This window comes from Hippocampus zosterae, chromosome 5 (assembly GCF_025434085.1).
Source record: "Hippocampus zosterae strain Florida chromosome 5, ASM2543408v3, whole genome shotgun sequence".
In the NCBI taxonomy this organism is placed as follows: Eukaryota; Metazoa; Chordata; class Actinopteri; order Syngnathiformes; family Syngnathidae; genus Hippocampus; species Hippocampus zosterae.
In genome coordinates this window covers 9,684,649-9,705,214 of record NC_067455.1, presented here as the reverse complement: position 1 = coordinate 9,705,214, position 20,566 = coordinate 9,684,649, and the positions used below count along the sequence as shown (strand labels likewise).

General features: G+C 40.4%; 2 protein-coding genes and 1 long non-coding RNA gene across 4 annotated transcripts; 2 read left to right on the top strand and 1 right to left on the bottom strand.

The window, feature by feature from the left end:
- Window positions 1-6,831: 6,831 nt before the first annotated feature.
- zgc:174935 (uncharacterized protein LOC796019 homolog) lies at window positions 6,832-12,039 on the bottom strand. The gene is made up of 4 exons (XM_052064494.1): window positions 11,526-12,039; window positions 9,642-9,696; window positions 8,238-8,352; window positions 6,832-7,162 (listed from the first exon to the last, which is right to left on the bottom strand). The coding sequence occupies exons 1-4, from the start codon at window positions 11,817-11,819 to the stop codon at window positions 7,015-7,017; spliced, it is 612 nt and encodes a 203-aa protein (XP_051920454.1). The 5' UTR covers window positions 11,820-12,039; the 3' UTR covers window positions 6,832-7,014.
- Window positions 12,040-14,546: 2,507 nt separating this feature from the next.
- On the top strand, window positions 14,547-15,579 carry LOC127600192 (uncharacterized). The gene is made up of 3 exons (XR_007962289.1): window positions 14,547-14,860; window positions 15,084-15,201; window positions 15,323-15,579. It is a non-coding gene; the product is annotated as an uncharacterized LOC127600192 (long non-coding RNA).
- Window positions 15,580-16,330: 751 nt separating this feature from the next.
- On the top strand, window positions 16,331-19,384 carry them4 (thioesterase superfamily member 4). 2 transcript variants are annotated; one of them, XM_052064518.1, is made up of 6 exons: window positions 16,332-16,706; window positions 17,156-17,345; window positions 17,454-17,616; window positions 17,915-18,025; window positions 18,164-18,288; window positions 18,370-19,384. In XM_052064518.1, the coding sequence occupies exons 1-6, from the start codon at window positions 16,554-16,556 to the stop codon at window positions 18,411-18,413; spliced, it is 786 nt and encodes a 261-aa protein (XP_051920478.1). In that variant the 5' UTR covers window positions 16,332-16,553; the 3' UTR covers window positions 18,414-19,384. The 2 variants fall into 2 exon arrangements, with proteins under 2 accessions (XP_051920477.1, XP_051920478.1); XM_052064517.1 differs by having other exon boundaries at window positions 16,331-16,706; window positions 18,164-19,384.
- Window positions 19,385-20,566: the final 1,182 nt, after the last annotated feature.

Genomic DNA, 20,566 nt, shown 5'->3' with positions numbered 1-20,566 from the left:
TTCCCTTTTGCCATTAATGTTGTTTGCATGTAGTCTTGTGTTTCCAAATTATTATTTTATTTTATTTTTTTCTGCAAACAGGCAGCACAGTGGAATCATGTAAGGTTCATAACAAGATGTATGACAAATCGATTATTTGGGATACCGGTATGAACAAAACAGGTGCATATGTGCAAAATATGTGCTCTTAATATTCAATATTTTATCTATCATATACAGTACATTCCTCAATGCGTGTAAAAAAGAGCTGTCTACTATCCAAACACAAATACAAAGAGTTAGAAGCAAACAACAAATATAACTACAGGTACATGCTAGGAATTTTTTTTGTCCAATGCAAGGGCTCTCATGTATAAAAATTAATACTCAAGGATGGCATAAAACTGCTGAACAGCAAACTAACATTGAGTACAAGAACTCATTAAAAAAACAACACCCCAATAAATAAATGACCTCACTCTATGTTTGTCCTGCATATCATTACAATTCTGCAAAAATATTTTGGGCCTACTCACGTATAAGGTCGCATAAGATCCAGTGCAGCTAAGCCATGTCTGCCATCTATTGGTGAATGTTCATATTATGACACAAAAGATCAATTTTTCTGTTTCATTTCTGGATATATTGTAAATGTTTTTTCCCAATGTATCGATAATTGCTGACCTGTGATTGGCTGGCAACCAGTCCAGTGATTACCCCACCTCTTACATGAAGTCAGTCGTGACAGACTTCTAGCTCAGCTGTGACACGCACTACAGAAAACGCAGGGATCAAACTGCACAAAATTTGGAGATGCCTGCTTTTTATTGGACAATATAAAACTGGTTTAAAGCTGAGAACATTAAAACTTCAAGCATTTGTGCTCCTCAAATTGCCTGCTAATCATCACGGATGACTCACCAATGTAACTCACTGATGTGCATCTAATTCAATTTGTCTAATTCAATTTCATATCAGATACAGTACGTAATGAACATATCATTTAAATTACATGAGATTGATGTAGATGTTACATGACTGGGGGAACTTTGGCCTTCAAACGGCACTTAAAATGAATATCTCATTTTGATATGGTATGTTTTTGCTGATTGGAAAACATGTACAGCGACCAAAAAAAAAGAAGAAAATAATAATAATGATAATAATGAGGGGGGAATAATGGCAAATATGCCTTAGTTTATCTTTTAAAATGTGTGATTTTGCAAATGTTTAAGTTGCACGACACTTATTGGCCCCACTGTATGTATGTGTGTGTGCGTGTGTGTGTGCTATTACTTTCTTCAAAGAAGCAATTTGACATATTTTATTGGCCAGTTTGTTTATTTTAAAAGTCATTTTCCATGTCACCTAGCATTTTTCACAAACTCTCTGACAGACATGAGGTGGGAACATGCTACAGTATCAATGCAAGTCAAAAATTTTCTTGACTGTCATATTTTCTACTCATGTAAACACAGTTTTCCGATTAATCTTGCATTCGTGGAATGTGAATCAAACAGAAAAAATTGGGGTCTTGTCATCTTTTTGTTTATGTATGTCTATCTTTCATTGTTTATGATCTTTGAACGCCAGCTTGCAATAAAATGGACAAAACAAAATTGAAGTACTGAGTCTTGAACTCGGTTATAATTTATTGACCATTTTTATACCTCATTGCTCTATGAGTTGATTGTGTGTATTTGTCTGTAGTTTCCATGATGTCTCGTGGTACCAAACTACAAATAAGATGAAGCATTTTTTGGAAAATATCTCTCCTGGTCATTGAGTCCAAGAACAGCTAGCTTTATGGAAATAAAACTTGGACCATCCCAAGCCTTTTATTTCTAACAGGCCCAACAGGCTGGCGGTCAAAGCTGAAACGGTTACTATTGTATTTGTGATTGTTTTGTTAACACTGCATTTGCCCGTCTCTATGCCACCGAACCTGTCTTTCGAGCTCTCTGAGATTTTTCTGATAACAAAAGAGGCCTGCTTCACATTACTTCTTATCTACTTATCTCGTCTCACTAGTTGCGTGTCACATTTGCGTATTGTGTGCTGGCGAACAGGGGCTACTTTATCACGCATCACTGGCAAATGACTCCATAAGGATGGATTATTATGCCATTTTACAAAATGGACTGCTCGATCATCTTACGATGACCAAAAGTCTCTTCTATGTAAAATACATTCATTAAAATGATTAAAAATAGCAGCTGGATTCTATAAACACGCTTGTAGGATATGAAGCTTTGTTGATTCATCCACAATCATCTTTTACTGGCTCTCGAGCTTTATTCTGCATGTGGAGGAAATTGGAATATATCAGAAAGTAACACTGTGAATAAAAAAGAAATTCAAAGGTCGTCAATTGCCAAATCCATTCAGAATCCAGTTGACAATATTCGTAAGAAAAGGAGAATAATCATTGCAAGAAATGCAAATAAAGAAAACAAAAACTCACTTAAAAGTGATATTTCCCTCTTTAAATCATTTAGCTGGAGTCTAATAGTTGATTTAAAGATGTACACTAGCAGTAACCGTGTGGGCAGACCCGTCGCATGCTTTGCATTTGGCCTATCCGAGTTCACGGCGATCAGATAACATCGCTCTTTAAAACAAGGAAAAAGGAAAGAAAAAATATTTTTACAGTCTTTTGTTGTAAGCATTACTTCGTAGAGTATGTCTGCGGGCACATTTCTGAAGAGAAAAAAAAGCAACATTCCATTTTGTACTTTTTATTTGATGTCATCAGACATTTAAGTTGGCTTGTTGACAAAAACACTTAATTTGGAAAAAATAAATGTTTCATTAATTCCTCTGATTCGGTATAACTATATGGAATACTGTAATACGATAAATACTTTTTAAACACCAATTACTTGACACAAATATTTGGGCTCTGAATTATAATCAACACTTTTCATTATGACCTCAACATTGTTTTTAGGGACATCGCTGGTTGATAGGAAAATTCTTTTCCTCCCCTCTCCAGCAGCAAGACCATTCCATGATTTCGCTTGATAAACACTTGCATGTTTGCTCTCAGAGCAGGATGAAAATCCCCGTAAAGAGAATGAAGTCCACAATGAAACACAATCCAGTTCAGTCGTTACGCTCAACATTCGTTTATTTGAAATTGAAGTGACTTCTGACAGAATAAGCAGTAGAAACTGTTCTCACCGTGCGGTGCTATCTCGCAGGTTTTTGTTACTTCTATTAAAAGAATCACGGAGGTGCCTTTGAGACAGGAGCTTCACTATAAATTTCATGGACAAAGAGGGCTAGGCCCGCAGGAGATGCACAGATGGACAGATTTTAAATCAATACTGTTGAACATTTTTGAGTTGCCATTAGATTTGAAGTTATATTTCACTCTTGTTTTATCGTGCGCTACACAAAGACAGGAATTATCCATCCATCCATCCATTTTTCGATCCGCTTTATCCGGTCCCGCTTTATCCCGAGCCTGTCCCAGCTGTCTTTTGGCAGTAGGCAGGTGTTGCCAGCCAATTGTTTGTCTATGTGTGCCCTGCGATTGGCTGGCAAAAAGTTCAGGGTGCACCCCGGCGAACGCTTGGAGCCAGCTGTGTAGTTAGCAGAGAAATGTGTGGGCCCCGCTAAGGACATGTACATCCAATGACATAAAATGTTATAAAACGAACAAACCCCATTTTAAGAGACTTATCATCGTACTTAATCGTGTGCGCTCAAGTTTGGCCACTTATAACAAGACCTCGGATTTTCATTCTGCTACATTTTCATGATTGCAGAGTGATTCTGATGAGGGCACCAAAGGCACAAACCTATTTCAGTTATACAAAAAGATCCAGTTTTCAGCTCTAGAAGTGAGGCCCTTCGCTGACTGTTTCAATGATAGGGGCTTCTTATTTGCACGATGCCAGTGCCAGACGCCGTAGGAATATGTCTGATATTTAGTTGACATGGAAAAGCACAAGAACAACCGAATATCAAACATATCACACAGCGCCCAGCTGATCGGAACTTCTGCTGAATGCTCTGGCGGCCTAAAGACATGACACATGACATAAAACGTGAATAGAGAAGAGGCAATCACACATGAGTCGCTAAATATGGGGCAATGCCACAGATGCACCGTGGAGAAAGACCTGACAGATTTGAGGTTTCACTTTGCGTTAAGAAATGGGCATGAACATGCAAAGGATCACATTTCGGAGCTCTGCAAAAAAATTTAAAATAAAATCAACACATGCAAAAATGACACTTACCGTGATTTCTCGCCGGAAGTAAAAAAAAAAAAGGTCACACTCGACAAGTATTAATTGTTAAATATGAGCGTATGTGAGCAATTCCTCAGTGGGACAGTATTTATATACAGCGGTCTGTGAGTTTGGGGGGGCCACTCATGTCAGCGACACGCGCATTCGCACACATTTGGTGCTGCTTGTAATTAAACTTGTATTGATCCAGGCCTGCAGCCTTTCCTCTCCACATTAGCCTAATCAATAGACGTGATGTTCATCCCACTTTGAGCGCTCTCTTGCACACACACGCCCACTCATGACTGCAGCTGCACAATCAAATAACTTTCAGGCTTTGCCTGTAGGCAGGACACACATAGGATGAACTTTGGAAACGTGACTACGAAGCTCTTCACTGACCAATAGGGATAATAATACACAAATGATAGGTACAAATTTGTGTTTAGTATATAATTAAATTTCACAATCATGGTAAAAATAAACAGAAATAATAAATATAACTTACTGTAAATCTGAAAAAACTGTCAGCATTCGCCATTTTCTTTGGAAAACTTTAACCTTCATATTTAATTTGGTTTTTATGTTTTTTCAGCTATAGTGTCAAATAAGATTTTTTTCAATTTGAAATTATATGTAATTTAAATATTTTTTAATGTTAATATTTTATCCAAAAGCCATATTTGACAATTCAATTGGAAATGTAATAAACGAAAACTGCAACTGGCTGGCAACCGGTCCAGGGTGTACACCAACTCTGTCCTCGGTCCTCTGGGATAGTCTCCAGCAAACTAGTGACTATAATGAGGATAAGGGGTATAGAAAATGAATGGATAGAAGAAATAACACATCAAATAACTTTTCAAAAAAATATATTTTCCAGTACATTAAGATCTTCTTTGCAGATACAAGTACATAAATGATCCCAACACCCATGACATGCTTGTCTTTATAAATTCATCATAACGGCCAAGACGCAATTGTTCGCTCACTTTCGCACTTCATACAATCACAGAGGTAAGACTGAAAGGACACAAATGGGTTGAACTATATCTTGAAAATTACTTTTTATGATCAGCATACTCTCTTGACCAAATCATTTTGACGAACTAACCCAGTCAAACCCCCTCGACCACAAGTGCCACCGTTTCAGTAGCCGCGACTGTATTGACCTTGTGAGCCTATTGGGGCAGAAGGACAGCCCTCTGATTGCCTAATTGTGAGCCCGGGGCTACTTTTTAATACACTCACTCAAACAGATGTAGTAAGTGCACAGAGGGGACAAAGTCAAACATGTCCAAAAAGGTTAAATAACAAAAAGCATTTTTCATTTCAAATTAAAAATGTCTGATGCAATCATGTTTTGTCGGTTTAGCATGTTTCAAAGACTCTAAGGGTCTTTTCATATTCAAACGTTTTTTTTTGCCACAAATATTTATAGATTTGTTTTGTATGTTTTGTAAAATAAAAGCGAGGTGAAATTACTCACCAAATATTTATGAATGAGGTAATTATGAACCCATGAATCATCAACAACCAGCCAATTACTCTTCATACAAGTTAAATGTGCTTAAGTGAATGATACATTTGCAGGTGACTGAAATGCATGACCTGTTCAATTCCATATTGCTACAACAACACTTTAATGACACAATTAAAGAAATCATTGTCTATGCCAAATTAGCACTTTCAAAGCTGTATGGAAATAAAAAATTGTTACAGGGTGCGACTGAAGCAGGTAACACTTTCTGATTGGTTGGCTCTCATTATTTTTTGTCTGTTGGGCGTTCTCGAGAGTAAAATGAAATTACAATACTGTACATCACGGGTGTCAAGCTGGAGGCCCAGAGGCCAGATCCGGCCAATCCACATAATTTTATGTGACTCGGGAAAGCAAATCAAATGTGACAACTTCCATGATGCTTGCTGGAATCTGGACCAAAATTTCTAATTCTCATATCTAATAAATCAGAGATACTGTAAGCATTTTACTGTTACCAAACTCCACATTACAGTTACTTCAACAATAGTTGAATAAACTGTTATTCTTGACATCAACAGAGATCAACAAACAACAAGAATCTAGTTGTACTCTTGTATAAATACTGATCCTGCAAAACTGAGCCTTTTTAAAAACTCAGTCCAAGACTAGGCTGCGACTAAAAACTCTGAATTTTGTCTTTACATGTAAACACGTGTGAGATGGGTCTTTTCTAAATCTTCTCAAAGTCTTTTGATGTCCAGATTCAACCATTTTTGTTTGAATGATGATGATGTCTCACGTGGTGGGCTCCGAGTGGCATGAGGGGGGAACGCCGGGGCCCCAGACGCGGCTAAATGCCCACCAGCCAGCAGGGAAGGAGTTTGGGTCTCACCGTAAGGTGAGGCGCCCAGTGCTCGCTCCGCCGGAATGGAGGGGAGTGGTAGTAGCCGCATACATCCCTCCTGAAACAAAAATCAGGCGTGGGTGTGGGACCCGTGGTGGTGGTGGTGGGGGGGCAAGTCCCTGATGGGGGCCGATTGCCCGGAAGGAGGAGGAGGAGGATGATGATGATGTGTCAATACCGTATAAACACACAACATGTATCGTTGCATCCAATAAAGGGAGACGTTAAGGGACCATTTTATTTATTCCACCCAAATAAATAACATGTTGAAACTGAATAGCAATATCTAATCTGACAATTTAAGTGCAACATGAATAGAAAATGATGCAAAAGTTGTAATGTTGGTCCTTCCTACTGGTTTTTCAGGTTTACAAGCGTCCGGCTATCACTCCTCAGTCTCAAAGTCCTCAACCCTTTGCTCTTTGTTTAGGGGCATTTGGCTTCTGTGCTTTCGGGTTCTCGGCTTTCGGCTTCTGTGCTTGAGAGTCCTCTGCGTTTGGCTGCTTTGTGCTCGGCACCTCTCCTTTTGCTTCTGGTTGACTGTCACACAATTTACTGCAAGAGAAAGAAAAAGTCACGACTAATTTAAAGGTAGCTGTATATGATATACGCTATTTGTTTCTAAATCATTTCTCCATGTTCAAAGGTAATTGCTGAAAACTTTTGTAAGGACTGAAAACTATGTCGTGCTCCATTGCGGCAATGTTATGTTAAAGTGTTATTCATCGTGATTTTTTTTTTTTTTGGTTGAGCCGCAGCAAAAACGGTGCCTAGTGACGCACTTGGACTCGGGAATGAGCCCCCCGCCCCTCCTCCTCCTCATGAATTAAAGCGCCTTCGTTCGCATCAACGCAATTACTGGAGTTATAATTACTTGGCTCATTTCTACTACAACAGCATGTAGGCTGAATAACATGTGCTGCCAACTTGCCTGAAGTGTTTTTCTGTTATCTGGACTGAGACAAGGAGGTGACGCTGCAGATGAGCTTGTTGCCAGTTCGTTGGCCAAGAGATGCCGTGGTTAGTACGCGAGATAGCTGGTGACTAGCGCCTCCCGTCGTGGGAAGTTCCGTTACGACCCCCGGTGAGATGTATTCCAGCCATTGGGGACTTTAAGAAAATATATTTTTGCCAATATGTCGGGATGTGTGTAGGCTTAGAAGCGAGAGGGAGTAAAATTTGATTGACAGTTGAGTGGGGTGCGGTTTCAGTACATTCAGCAGTAATGCCCACATGATTTTCAAGCCTCATATTATATACAGTATGATCCGATTTTCATAAACCACTCAAATTTTGCAGGGTTGAAAGCAACACTTCTCTGTGGTGTCAATTTTACAAGACTGACTTGATTTTCACTTGACAAGAACTTTAAATCTCAGATGCGGAAACGCCATGTCGTTTTTTGCACAGTCTCCTCCTTATTAAGGATAAATGAAACACTCGCAGCTACTTGATAAGCACAGACATTGGAATACGACGTCTGTACAAGCAAAATACTCATTAAGTTCGTTGACTGAGTACCAATCCACTCAGAGGCGATTAGGTACCATTGAAACGAGACAGAATTATTTGCGCTCTCTGCATGCATTGGGGGTGCAAAATAGATGCAGAAAGTGGAAACAGTGCATACCTTGCAGAATGTGCTCCTTTCTTCAAAAAGGCACACACAGCACTCGGCTCCTGTAGTTCCTTTTTCAGTGATTCCAGTTTGGCAATCCATGATTCCTTCTCTTTACTCATTTTACCTGCAAGTCACACGAGGAACATTGAGCATAACAATAAGTGCTGCTGAAGGGCAGCAACCACTTCAAAGATAGTGTCAGAGCCGTAATGGGGGTTGAATAGCGCTTGTGTGACTTTAGTGGAACGCCAGGACAGGCGTGCAAACACAAGACACTGAGTTCTCAATGTAAAAGAGGCTATACAGAGTAGAGTACTTCACAGGGGCGGAGTTATAGTACCGGGTGACTAGTCTGGCCACCCTACTGGCCACACTGACGTCTACAGGAAGATTTTCATATACAGGCACTGTATAGTATTTTAGCTACCAATGTGACTCTGTGCTGCAGGTAATTCGTTTTGCCTTGCTGCCGTTTCCACACGGTTGGATTACACTGAGGCGCTTCAGTGTTCTACCATCATACATTTAATCCAAACTTCCTGCAAAGAGGGCCAGATTTGGTGAGGTGAAATCCTGTGAGGGAGTTATCCATTCAGCTTTCAGTCACAATTTCACAGCGTTCATTCCCAGTCATCTCATCGTAGTTTGCGTGTTTTATCTGTTAGTGCCTCTTGTTGAATTCCTTGAAAACAGCCACAGTCTTTTGACCAATTAGGCAGACGCAGTTGTTTTGTATTTCTGTGAAGAAAAAAAAGGCCAATTTCCACTTATCCTGGAAGCGACATCAACCTTCTTTTCCTTTGCAATAGTCTCCACTTTACCAATAGGCTGGTGCAAGGGTCATGCAGCGACGCCTAACACGACTATTTGAGAGAGCGGTGTGTTTCGGAGAGGCAGAGCACGTTCGGAGAGTATTTCCGAATGCATCTGAAAGCGTTGCCGTGGGTTTGCCGCCATCCTCTGGTGAATTATAACATTGCTTTTTTGTACGCATGTATTTTGTATAATGGTCAGCAGTGCGAACGGGCAATAAATAATTGATTTCACGCCAGAGGCTGTGGGCCGGTCGAAATTTGAACATGGGTCACAATTGGCCCCCGGGCCATATTTTGAATATGGCCTGATTTAGACTGACCGACCATCTATTGCTGTTGATATTATTGAGCTGCACGCAGAATATGAAAGAATCTTTGACAACAAGGAAAGATTTTATTCTTGTAGTACGCATTATTCAAGATTATTACCAGCAAGGCAGTTACAGTCACTTGAGTCTTCAAGACATACCACCGCAAATCTGATGACACAACTACAAAATTGATCACCAAACTGCGGTCTAGGGTATCGTGCATGTACAGACACTCTTGTGCTTGAACATGATGTTGGTTATGGACAATCCGTCATGACAAAATTTACCGTGCAGATTCTGCAGTTGTCCTTCTATACCGGCCACCCCTTTTTTCAGCGATTTCTGCAGCAAAGGAAAAAGGAAGTCAGCAACATAATTCACCACCATGCACAGTCCACAGTCAAATTTCACACACGATTCATCACCGGCATGATCAAGAACAAAAGGCATACCAACAACATGTCCAAATCTTTCACTCCCATGATCACTGCTCAGAATTGTACCGTTAAATACTGTATACCACACACTTTCCCAAAGTTGTGCAATATGTGTGCGTGTAATATGTAATGTCTCTTTGCCATGTTGCCATATAACAAAATCCGAACATTAGCACAGTTTTGATCAGCACTGTTCGAGAGGTGGGACATCTAATGACATTTGCGTTTCAATCAATTGTGTGGGGGAGGGGAAAATCCTGATTAAAAAAAAAAATCATAAAGTGAAACACATGCGCCACAAAATAATGATCTTGTCACAATTAGCTTACAAATGTACTCAGTGTGAAATTTGGGCTTGTTTAGTTAAACACTACGCTATTATTCTGTTGTATGTATCGTATGTACAGTCTAGGTGTAGCTGGTGAACAATTTTTAGTCGAGCCGATTGTTGCATCGATTAATTGAGCAATTGAATACAAATTAAACACAAAATGATGTGCATTTGAGGTGCAGATATTTCTGCCCACTCAGGGTCACAATTCACGCATTTTGCTGTCGTCCATGAGCCTTTGAATGGAATACAATACAATACATTACATTATTTACATCACATTTCACAACAGCTGCAGCTGTAACAAAACACTTGACATAGAACAAATAACTGGCTTTACAAGGTGAGGCCGGGGCTGGTGAGTGACGTGGGCGTCAGAGAATGAGAGTGGATTAGCCTTGCCAACACATAGTCAATGTGTTGAATGACTCAATGTGAACTGTGGCTATTGGGAGCGTGTGTATGAATGTGCATGTGTCTCATTATTCTTTTCTTATCGTTTGTTTAGTAAAGCAATTAAATGCGGACTAGCGGCTATGTCTATGTCATGATTTGGTTTGGGACCAACAGGTGGCACTGTAGGGCTCCCCCTGCAGCTGCACACCTGTTGGTCATTATGTAATTAGTGCTTTAAAAGGACTCCCAGCCCGATCACTCATTGTCGGGTCATTGTGTTTGCTCTTGGCTTCTGTCATGTTTGCTTGTTGCCGTTTGTCTGCTACTGTCATGTTCGTGTGTTGCTGTGTGCTCCTGTCATGTTTGTTTCAGTCAGGTTTTGGTCATTATGTTTTATCTTCATTCATGTGTTCTGTTTGATACTTTGGACTTTGTTTGTTTAGGATTTAGTTTTCTCTGTTTTAATACAATTCATCAAGTTCACCCTGCTCCTCTCTCCTGCCTGCCTTTTGGGGTCCACCACCACCTTGCATCGTGACAGTCTATCCTTGATGACTTTTGGGTTTATCACAATTGTGATATATATGTATATGACTGGCAGCTGGTGATTACCTTTTGTGCATAATGTATTTTTGTTCATTACAGCTGCCGCTGTTGTGAAAGCGCTATATAAATCAGCATGTATTGTATTGTATTGTATCTGTCCATGCCATCAATGTACAGTGACAAGCAGAACTAGATGGAAGAAAATACAGTTAGAGTGGATATAAAATGGCTACACTTTCTTGTTCAAATGATGAAAGATTATCGTTATTTCAATGTACAGTAATTTGGTTGACACTTTCGTGTAATGATGTGTTATGAGATTTTTGTGTCTTTGCTCAATAAGGGTTGGAGAACATTTTCCTTCTCCTGGGGGCAATGAGACTGGTTTGAAGTGTTTACCAGCGACAATTATCATGTAGGCTATAATTATAATAATACGAGAGTACATAATTGTTCCTTACCACAGCTCGTTGGCACGCGTCCACTTCTTTCTTCTTTTTCAGGACTTTCTGTTCACACGACCCCGCATCGGTCTGTATCATTTTCTCCTCTTTTTGGGCGTTTTCGATGAGGTTCTCCAAGGAGATCTTTTCCGTTTGGTACTCTCCCACCACGTCGTTAGTCACCCGCAGTTTCATACTCTCGAACTTGTTCCGTTTGTCCACTTTGTCGTGCTCTCTTTTGCGGCTTTTAATGACTACCACCAGGGCCACGGTCAACGCAATGGTCAGAGGCAGCAACAGTTGAAACTTCATCCTTGATATTTACCCGGGGACGTCTTGTCAGGTAGCCCCAAAAATGTTTTTAATTAAACGGCATGGTACCGCTTCGTTAGCTTCCACGCGCGGGTTTTTTATCGTTCTGTTAAAATTTGTAAAAGTATATTATTTTAACCTAAAATATAACGCGACGGCGGAGGACCTGGAAGCGATGTTCTTCAGCGAGGTGTTCGAGTCTGCCGTAAACACGCCCAGGTTTGACGTAAAACACGCCCATTACCTGAAAACGGCATCTTTATTTATTGTCTAAAATCTACAAGATGAAACATTTATACAAAACCATAATGTAGAAATATATTTTTCTTGTTAAATGTCATTAATGTGGTAATACTTCAAGGATCGATGGGTTAACTGGTGGTTTGCGGGCGCACTATGAGTGACACCTTGATAAAATTTATTTTTTATGTTTTTGCAAACCCAAACAAATACAGTATTCTAAAATGTTGGTAAACGTAAAATATACATTTCCCACAGACAACCCCCCCGGGGGGGGGGGGGGGGGGGAGTGAGGGAAGAAATAAGGGAAAAAATGGGGAAAAAAAGATCTGTGAATCTGGGGAACAACTATCAACTATCAATATGTAGGAGACGACTGTAGTTATAATATTAACAAACACCACAAGATGGCAAATATCTGAGTTACACTTCCACTGGGTCTTCTCTACTGCTCTATACAACAAACGAGGAGGCTTAATAATTTTGGGGTAGATTTCGAATGACATGTATATTACCTGAATAATATGAACGTATTTTTGTAAAAAAAAAAAAAAAGTGTGTGTGTGCGTGCCCTATAGCACATAGGCGCCCTGATGTTGCCCGTTCCGTAACCTGAGTGTTACCTATCAAGATGTGTTCGTCGGTGCGTCATCTCACGCAACGAGGAAATAGGTGCTTCGACACGCCCAAATGAACAAGTGGTCCAGCGAGTCCGGCTGATAGCAGCGAGCTGCGTGATTTAATTCCAATTATGAAGTTAGTGGTTGTTTTAACGTTCTCCAGCATGGCTGTCATGGCCGTGATGATCCTCCAGACTGTACGCCAGGAGTTGCAACTGCGCCACTTAAGAACCCGCACGGTGGAACACCTTGCAGATTCCAAGAGGGGGGAGAGAGTCATCACCCTAATAAAAAGTCAAATCAACGAGCTGAAGACGAACCTGGAGTCCGTCATGGGCAGGGTGGACGAACTGAAGAAGCGCAAAGCAGCTGCTGAAAACGAGGAGCAGGAGCATCAAAAACGTTTGCAGGCATGCGGCGAAGAGAAGGCAAGGGCAACACGCACATAAGCATGAGCACATTGTTTTCTCCTACTGTATTTATTTTGAATGCAACCTACAGCGGGTACCACGAAATACTTTACAACGCCATTTCATTAGGCACGCTTGCACAATCTTATGCAGGAGCAAATAAAAGTCAGCCTTTGGAAAAATGCTAATATTTATTTTTTATTGACACCACAGGTATGTATTAATTTAATATTACTGTAGTATTATTGTGGTAATCGTGTAAGTTCACATTATTGTGTGGATGTGTCTATTTTTTAATGTAGATTCAAGAAAGTAGGGACATCTCGATTTGTTCTTAAAGTTCATTATTATCATATTCTATTTATTATGACTGTGTTACATTCTCGAAAACAATTCCTAGGTGTAGGTGTATAAGAAACATGTCAGTGGCATGCTTCTGTCAAAATAACTCAAGGATCAAGAATACGAGCATGCAGTCACAGACCAGCTTGATCATTTGTTGGCAAACCTTTTACACCAAGTACCGCCTTAAAGATCGGCATCAACTCCAACTTTAAAATACTGCTAAAAAAACCTAATAAATAAATAAAAATGTTACATCACATCAGCATAATTTTCTGTGAAATTGTAGGTGAAGTAATCGCTAATTATATTTCGTTAGTTATATAGCACTCACCTCCCAGCCAGGAGACTGCCATGTGTCGCCATCATCTTTCTGCTATGGATACCCAAAAGTCACAAATTTATTATAAAAAGGTTCCTCAACTGTAGCATATGTAACAAATGCGATTTTACATGTGCTACATATGTACGACATGAGGGACTATTAGAAGTCCATCCATCCATCCATTTTCTTATCCGCTCGGCTTTATCCTCACAAGGGTCGCGGGGCGTGCTGGAGCCTATCCCAGCTGTCTTCAAGCAGCAGGCGGGGGACACCCTGAACCGGTTGCCAGCCAATCGCAGGGCACACAGAGACGAACAACCATCCGCGCTCGCACTTACATCTCGGGACAATTTGGAGTGTTCAATCAGCATGCATGTTTTAGGAATGTGGGAGGAAACCGGAGTACCCGGATAAAAATCCATGCAGGCACAGGGAGAACATGCAAACTCCACAAAGGAAGGCCGCAGCTGGAATCGAACCCGGTACCTCTGTACTGTGAGGTTGACACTCTAACCACTAGACCACCGAGCCACCCAGTACTAGAAGTCATTGGGACAATAAATTGCTTCCCCCTCTACTGAAGAAATTGGACGTAGATTTGCGAAGTGTGGTCTCTCCGAGGCACCGTAGTGCGCATGGTTCAAAATGCACGCTCTTTGAGCTGATGTCATTGTATTAAATTAGTTCACCACGAGATGGCACTAAAGTTCTACACACTGTACCTTTACATCATTGCGACTTGGTACACCCTTGTAACAAAAGTAGTCCCTTGGTAACAAAAGTAGTCCCTTTTGTGCTATGTATAATATGCATTAGTTCATTTGGACAGGTCATGTATTTGAATACTGTGAACCCACTTTGATTTCAAAACAGATCCGAGGACCACAGGATATTAATATGCAGGCTGAAATATTTGCCTTATCAGTGTATATAACAGGCCTGCCCTCCAGGAATTCACCAGAATATCCATATTCCCACTCTGGGCCTGCCTATTAAACAGGATATAATTTGTGATTAAAAAAGATTTAATCACAATCTTTTTTTTAAAGGGAATTGAAAAGAGCAAGAAGAACGCTGTCATCGAATCAAGTAATAAATTCAAAGGTACGTATTGTGTTTCAAAACGTTTTTATGGAATTGCAACACAGACCGGCCAAATATCAATCCAGTTCATCGACCCTGGTTGAATATACTATAAACTAAATGTAACTGCTGCCATTTTTTCCCTGACAGTTTGTGTGTGGTTTAAGACTAATATCATACTGCATCAAATTCTTTATTGTCGTGGTTTTTTATTTTTCTTTGTGTCTTTTGTCACACTGTTCAGCTGATCACGCAGAGGAAAGAAGAAAAGCTGAGGAGGAAATGCAGAATGTAAAACAGCATATTTTGGATCGAGACAAAGCTGTATGCATTTTTGCTGATCCAAGCTTTGCAGAAGTTCGGTAAGATCTGAAAAACATTTAGTCCGAGCAGAGACATTATCTTGTCAGCCACAATATGTTACGTTTTTTTTTCGGCCAAATGCACTAATAGTTTTTGCTTTATGTTGTTCTTGTTTTGTAGGAGGTTGTGTGGTATTGATGCTGCGCAGTAAGGACACCTCAAAAACAACCAATGCTCACAGTGAACTTGAGTAGGAGCCATGCAGGGCTGCATTTTGTACAGTTGCGTGGTTACACTAAATCCTCTTTGGTGTTAAAATTAAAATTTTGATACAGCCAAATTGCCAACGTTTTGCTCTGTTGTTGTGTGTGATTGTTAGAATCTTTCATCTTTTTTGTGTGTGTAGCAGCAAAATAAACATACGGTAACTAAAAAAATCTCTTTTACTTTGAGAATAGATATCTTGGAATAATTAGACTGCAATTTGTACTTAAATTCACAAATTATTATTCACGATTATGCCCGCTCCCTCCCCATTATCTATATATATATTGCGCGTCGTCCCGCACGCGGTCTGTCCTTCCGTCTGTCCCTTTTCAAAACGTACCTACTTCACCGCGCCGCTCTGGCAGTGGCTCACTACGATCGCGCGGGCATCTTAGCGAAAAAATGTTGTCTACCCACAAGCATTGCAATGAAATTGTTAGTTATTTAGTAGAGCTAAACATATCTTTATTTTCGCGATAAGCAATGAAGATGAACAAAAAGTTGAACCAAGCAACAACACTTTTGTGGGCCGAAGGCCCACCTTACCAGCCTTCGGCAGGAACTAGCTGATGAGCCGCCCGGAGGCCGGCGAACCACCACCATACCAGCCTTCCGCAGGAACTAGCTGATGAGCCGCCCGGAGGGCGGCGAACCAGCTGGTGTTTTATAAAATTGGTTTTCCATTTCGTCTCGTGTCTGTCATTCCACACAGATAAATGTTCACTTGCCTTTCGGTACAACACTACAAACTACAACCATATTTTTTTCTTGTTTAGTATTCGTTCAGATTTTTTTTTTTTAAACAATCAAAAAGTTACACACAAAACACAAAAGGCACATTTGTTTACCTGGCGTACACATTGCGTCACAAGAGGTCTTTCACCCAAACACGATGTGGGGATGAATCACGTGAGCTGACGTGTGAACTTACGTCAGCGGAAGTTAACAAGGGTAAACCGGTTTCAATGAAAGTCATATATCGTCTTACATCAGGTTGTTACGGTGTTTTGCCATAGCCGGACACAAGCGCATTATTAAAATATGCTAATGGAAATGGTTTGTCGGCCGTTGAACGTTTTTGGTTAGCTCCGTTTTAACGCGGAAAATCCCTCAGTTTAGACATTTGACCAAGACTGTACGACTGATGCAGCCCTTCGTCATGTCGAAGATGGCGAGAAGACTCTTACGACTATTGACGGGCTGCCAGCGCCTTGCTTCATCTCCATCCGTGTCTCCTCATTTCTGCCGTCCGTCTACCGGGTTGCCATTCGGAAGCGGCTTTGTGCGGAGTATGGTGGTATGTATGTACCCTGTTGTACAATTCAGCTGCAGAAAACTTTATTTATCCCCGTGGGGTAATTAGAGTAAATAATAGACAAGGTGAACGAGGTTTTATCAGTTTGACCTGTAATATTGGTAGAATAACGGTTTATGAATACGAGTAAGGAATAAATACGCAATGAATTAATCTGTATTGCATTAAACATTACCAGGTTTATGTATACGTTAATGGTTTCGTCTTACTGGTGCTTAGGCTTACGCTAAAATAAAGTCAAATGAACCGTGAATTCATACGAAATACAGTTTGGATCTCTACTTCGAGTTAAATTGCTCAAGACTTTGACTTGCAGTCTTTTGAGAGTTCACTATGACGGCTTAACAAAACTCTACCACACGAATTTAAATAAAAATCAAATGATTGAATTTACTGACACTGGAGATATGGTATCCTAATTTTGTATGCAGGCACTGCCATTTTCCTTTTCCCTGAAGCCTCGGGACTTCAGCCTACCCAACTCCTCGTGGAGTGCAGAAATGATGCGCTTGTATGACTTCTACAACAGCCAATGTGAGTCGGAAAATGAATCTGGAGAGAAACAAAGGGGACCTTGGAGGAGAGTGCCCAGCTACAATCGGACCCTCAAGTATGCCACTGGTGAAAGCATTTGAATTGTCTAAACACACCTATTCGCTCTCATAAACGGTACACTTTGACAACATTTGCATGATGCTGCTGACTCACCACGCCTCTTTCTCTTCTCAGGAGGAGCCTATCTCAGCAAATTAATCCAGTCCAAAAATCGTCTTTTCACCCGAAGTATCAAAACCACAGGAGCTGCATTTGAGTATGTCATGTTTAATAACAAAGAAGAGCAGAGGTGCATTTGCATTTTCCAGGCTGGACACCTGCTGGAGGGCCCTCCAGGGTGAGTCATCTGGCCATTTAACACTGGCTGTAAAAAATAAAAATAAAAAAATACAATACAGGCAAAATATCCCAAACACATTATGGTCTGATAAACTTTTTGTCGACGAGTCCAAAAAGTGTGTTGGGCGATAACATAAAATTGCTCATTATAAATACAACACCATACCTACAGGAAGCATGGTGGTGGGTGCATCATGCTTTGAGACCTTAGGCAAGGTGGAGGGAATTCTTAACTTTATTCTTTTGAAACTACAACGTTGTGGGTGTCATTGAAAAGCTGTTGCATGTATTTCCAGGCATGTCCACGGGGGGGCAATCGCCACTATGATTGACTCTGTCACAGGCGCTCATGCAGCTTTCATGTCTGGACCAGTCATGACAGCCAATCTCAACATCAATTACCGCAGGTAACAATGTATTTGTTGCAGAATAGTTTTCATTTGTGAAGTCAATTGGAATTATCGCCATGCTATGGCAACTTTTGTTTCAATTGGCGCAGAATCCTCAGCATTATATACTGACAATATATGTTGATTTGTTCAAAGCCCCATCCCTTTAGGAAGTACAGTGATACTCGAATCCTCCCTTGACAACAAGGAAGGTAGAAAAACATTCATTTCCTGTAAAGTGACCAGCACTGATGGTTCCAAGCTGCACACTGAGGCAACAGGTAACATTATTTACAGCATGTTACATTTATTTGACAGTAATTTTATTTCCTGACTGTTGTTTTTGTTTGTTTGTTTGTTAGCACTCTTCCTGTCTATCAAACTCGGCCATTTATTGGGAATGTGACACAAAAACCATTGCATTTTAATAAGTGAAAGACTTATTGGTGTGCCTTTGAGTACAGTATTATGTAGCTTATTTTAAATATTTATTGCCGGCCCGGTTGCCCAGTGGTTAGCGCGTCGACCTCACAGTGCAGAGGTTGTGGGTTTGATCCTGGCTCCGGCCTTCCTGTGTAGAGTTTGCATGTTCTCTCCAGGCCTGCGTGGGTTTTCTGCGGAGACTGCGGTTTCCTCCAACATTCCAAAAACATGCATGGCAGGTTGATTGAACACTCTAAAATGTCCCTAGGTGTGAATGTGAGCGCGGATGGTTGTTCGTCTCTGTGTGACCTGCGATTGGCTGGCAACTGGTTCAGGATGTCCCCCGCCGACTACCCGAAGACGGCTGGGATAGGGTCCAGCACCCCTTTGACCCTTGGGAGGATAAAGCGGATCGAAAAATGGATGGATAAATATTTATTTTACTTGTCAAATTATTTTAGGAGCTTCTCTACAAGGGTAACACAGCATAGGAGTGATTGGCACGTTCGACCATACAGTTCTGAGACTGAGGTTGGAAGGTCGAATCTGAGTGTGGGCATGTAAAGTTCATTGACTAAGGACTACATTGTCCATCGGTGTGAATGTGAGTGAGTGCCTTTTGTGCTATAGACTTGCAACTCTCACCCAAAGTGACTTGGATAGGCTACAACTCGGGCCTAACCTTAGTGAGGACCAGCGCCTAAGAAAATAGATTGTGTGTGTTGAGTGACTGCTCATGTGACTGAATGAGGAATTACTGTACAATGTTATTACTTGACTACCTCATGTTTCAGTTTTACTAACACTAACACATATCCAAGCATTATTTATCACAGGTATTTTACTAACTTTGCAGCTACTGAGTGCAGTAAATGCTTGAAACTATACCTTACTGTATGGTTGTTTGTTTCACAATAAAGCCTTGCCTTTGGCTAATTTATGGAAGACACTACATTTTATTTGCAAATGTGTGAATTATTGAAAAAAATTGGGGAACATGTGCGAGTAATTTTGGATTCACTGAACAAAGATCATTTGGGGAAAGACACAGTTGCCATAATTGTTGATATTGTGTATTCTTGATACGACAAGGACAAAAGCAGAGATTTAAAAAATGCTACATTTAAGAAGCACTCTCCAGCATCTGTTTTTTTCAGACCCCATTCATATTGCACAATTTGTCGAGATGTTGTGAAGTATTTATCCGTTACAATGCTGACACGACACCACACAGACACACACACACACACACACGCACACACATGCTTATTTAAGCGCACACAATTGTGTGGTTTGTCAGCCTTCAGGGCCCCTCACTTCTCAAACCTCAGTTAAACACAGTTGGAAAAGCAACCTTGCAATCTACAAACATATTAGTGGTTGGTTGTGTGTGCGTGCACATGTGTGTGTGAAGACTCATGTGGTCAAGTTTGTGGAAGTTTTTCGGTTAGAAACACTTTATCACAGTCACCCAGAACAGAAATATTATTGGTCACCTGTTTTGGTTCTACTTAGTTGTTTTGAAGTTTTCTTTTAATGTGTTGTAATAAAAATTGGACTTGTATAAAGAACAAAGGTCTATTTTTATTGCCACAATAGTATTAATTAAAACTAGACAAAGTATTATTGTGGTTCGAGTTTTTAATGGTGTGTAACTGCACTGCATCATATATTTTGCAATACTTTGGTTGAGAGCTAAAACCATTCTAGATGAGGAGGCCCATGGGCCATATTCCTGCTCATTAAACAACAGATATCTAAATATTGTATACAAAGGGAGCACACATTTAGACACGCAATTTTTTTTAAGGTGGCAAAAATATTTACATTTAATCATGTCCTTATAAAGTACAATAGTATGGAGTTCAAGTTTTCTTATTTAAAAACATTTTTGTTAGGTCGCTGAAACAAATAAATTGCATTTCCATTCATTTTAAAGCTGATTTGAGAGATGAGAAGTGTAGTGAGAAGTGTGGTCACAGCGTGAATTAAATTTAAAGATAAATGTCAAATCAAGTTTTCCCTTGTAAGTCATCACCCGATTCTAACTTTTCCTTGAGTTTGGGAAGGAAAAAAAATCTCATGAATCATGTTGGATGAGTAGGGAGGTTGCTTCAACATGGAGATGTTATTCCA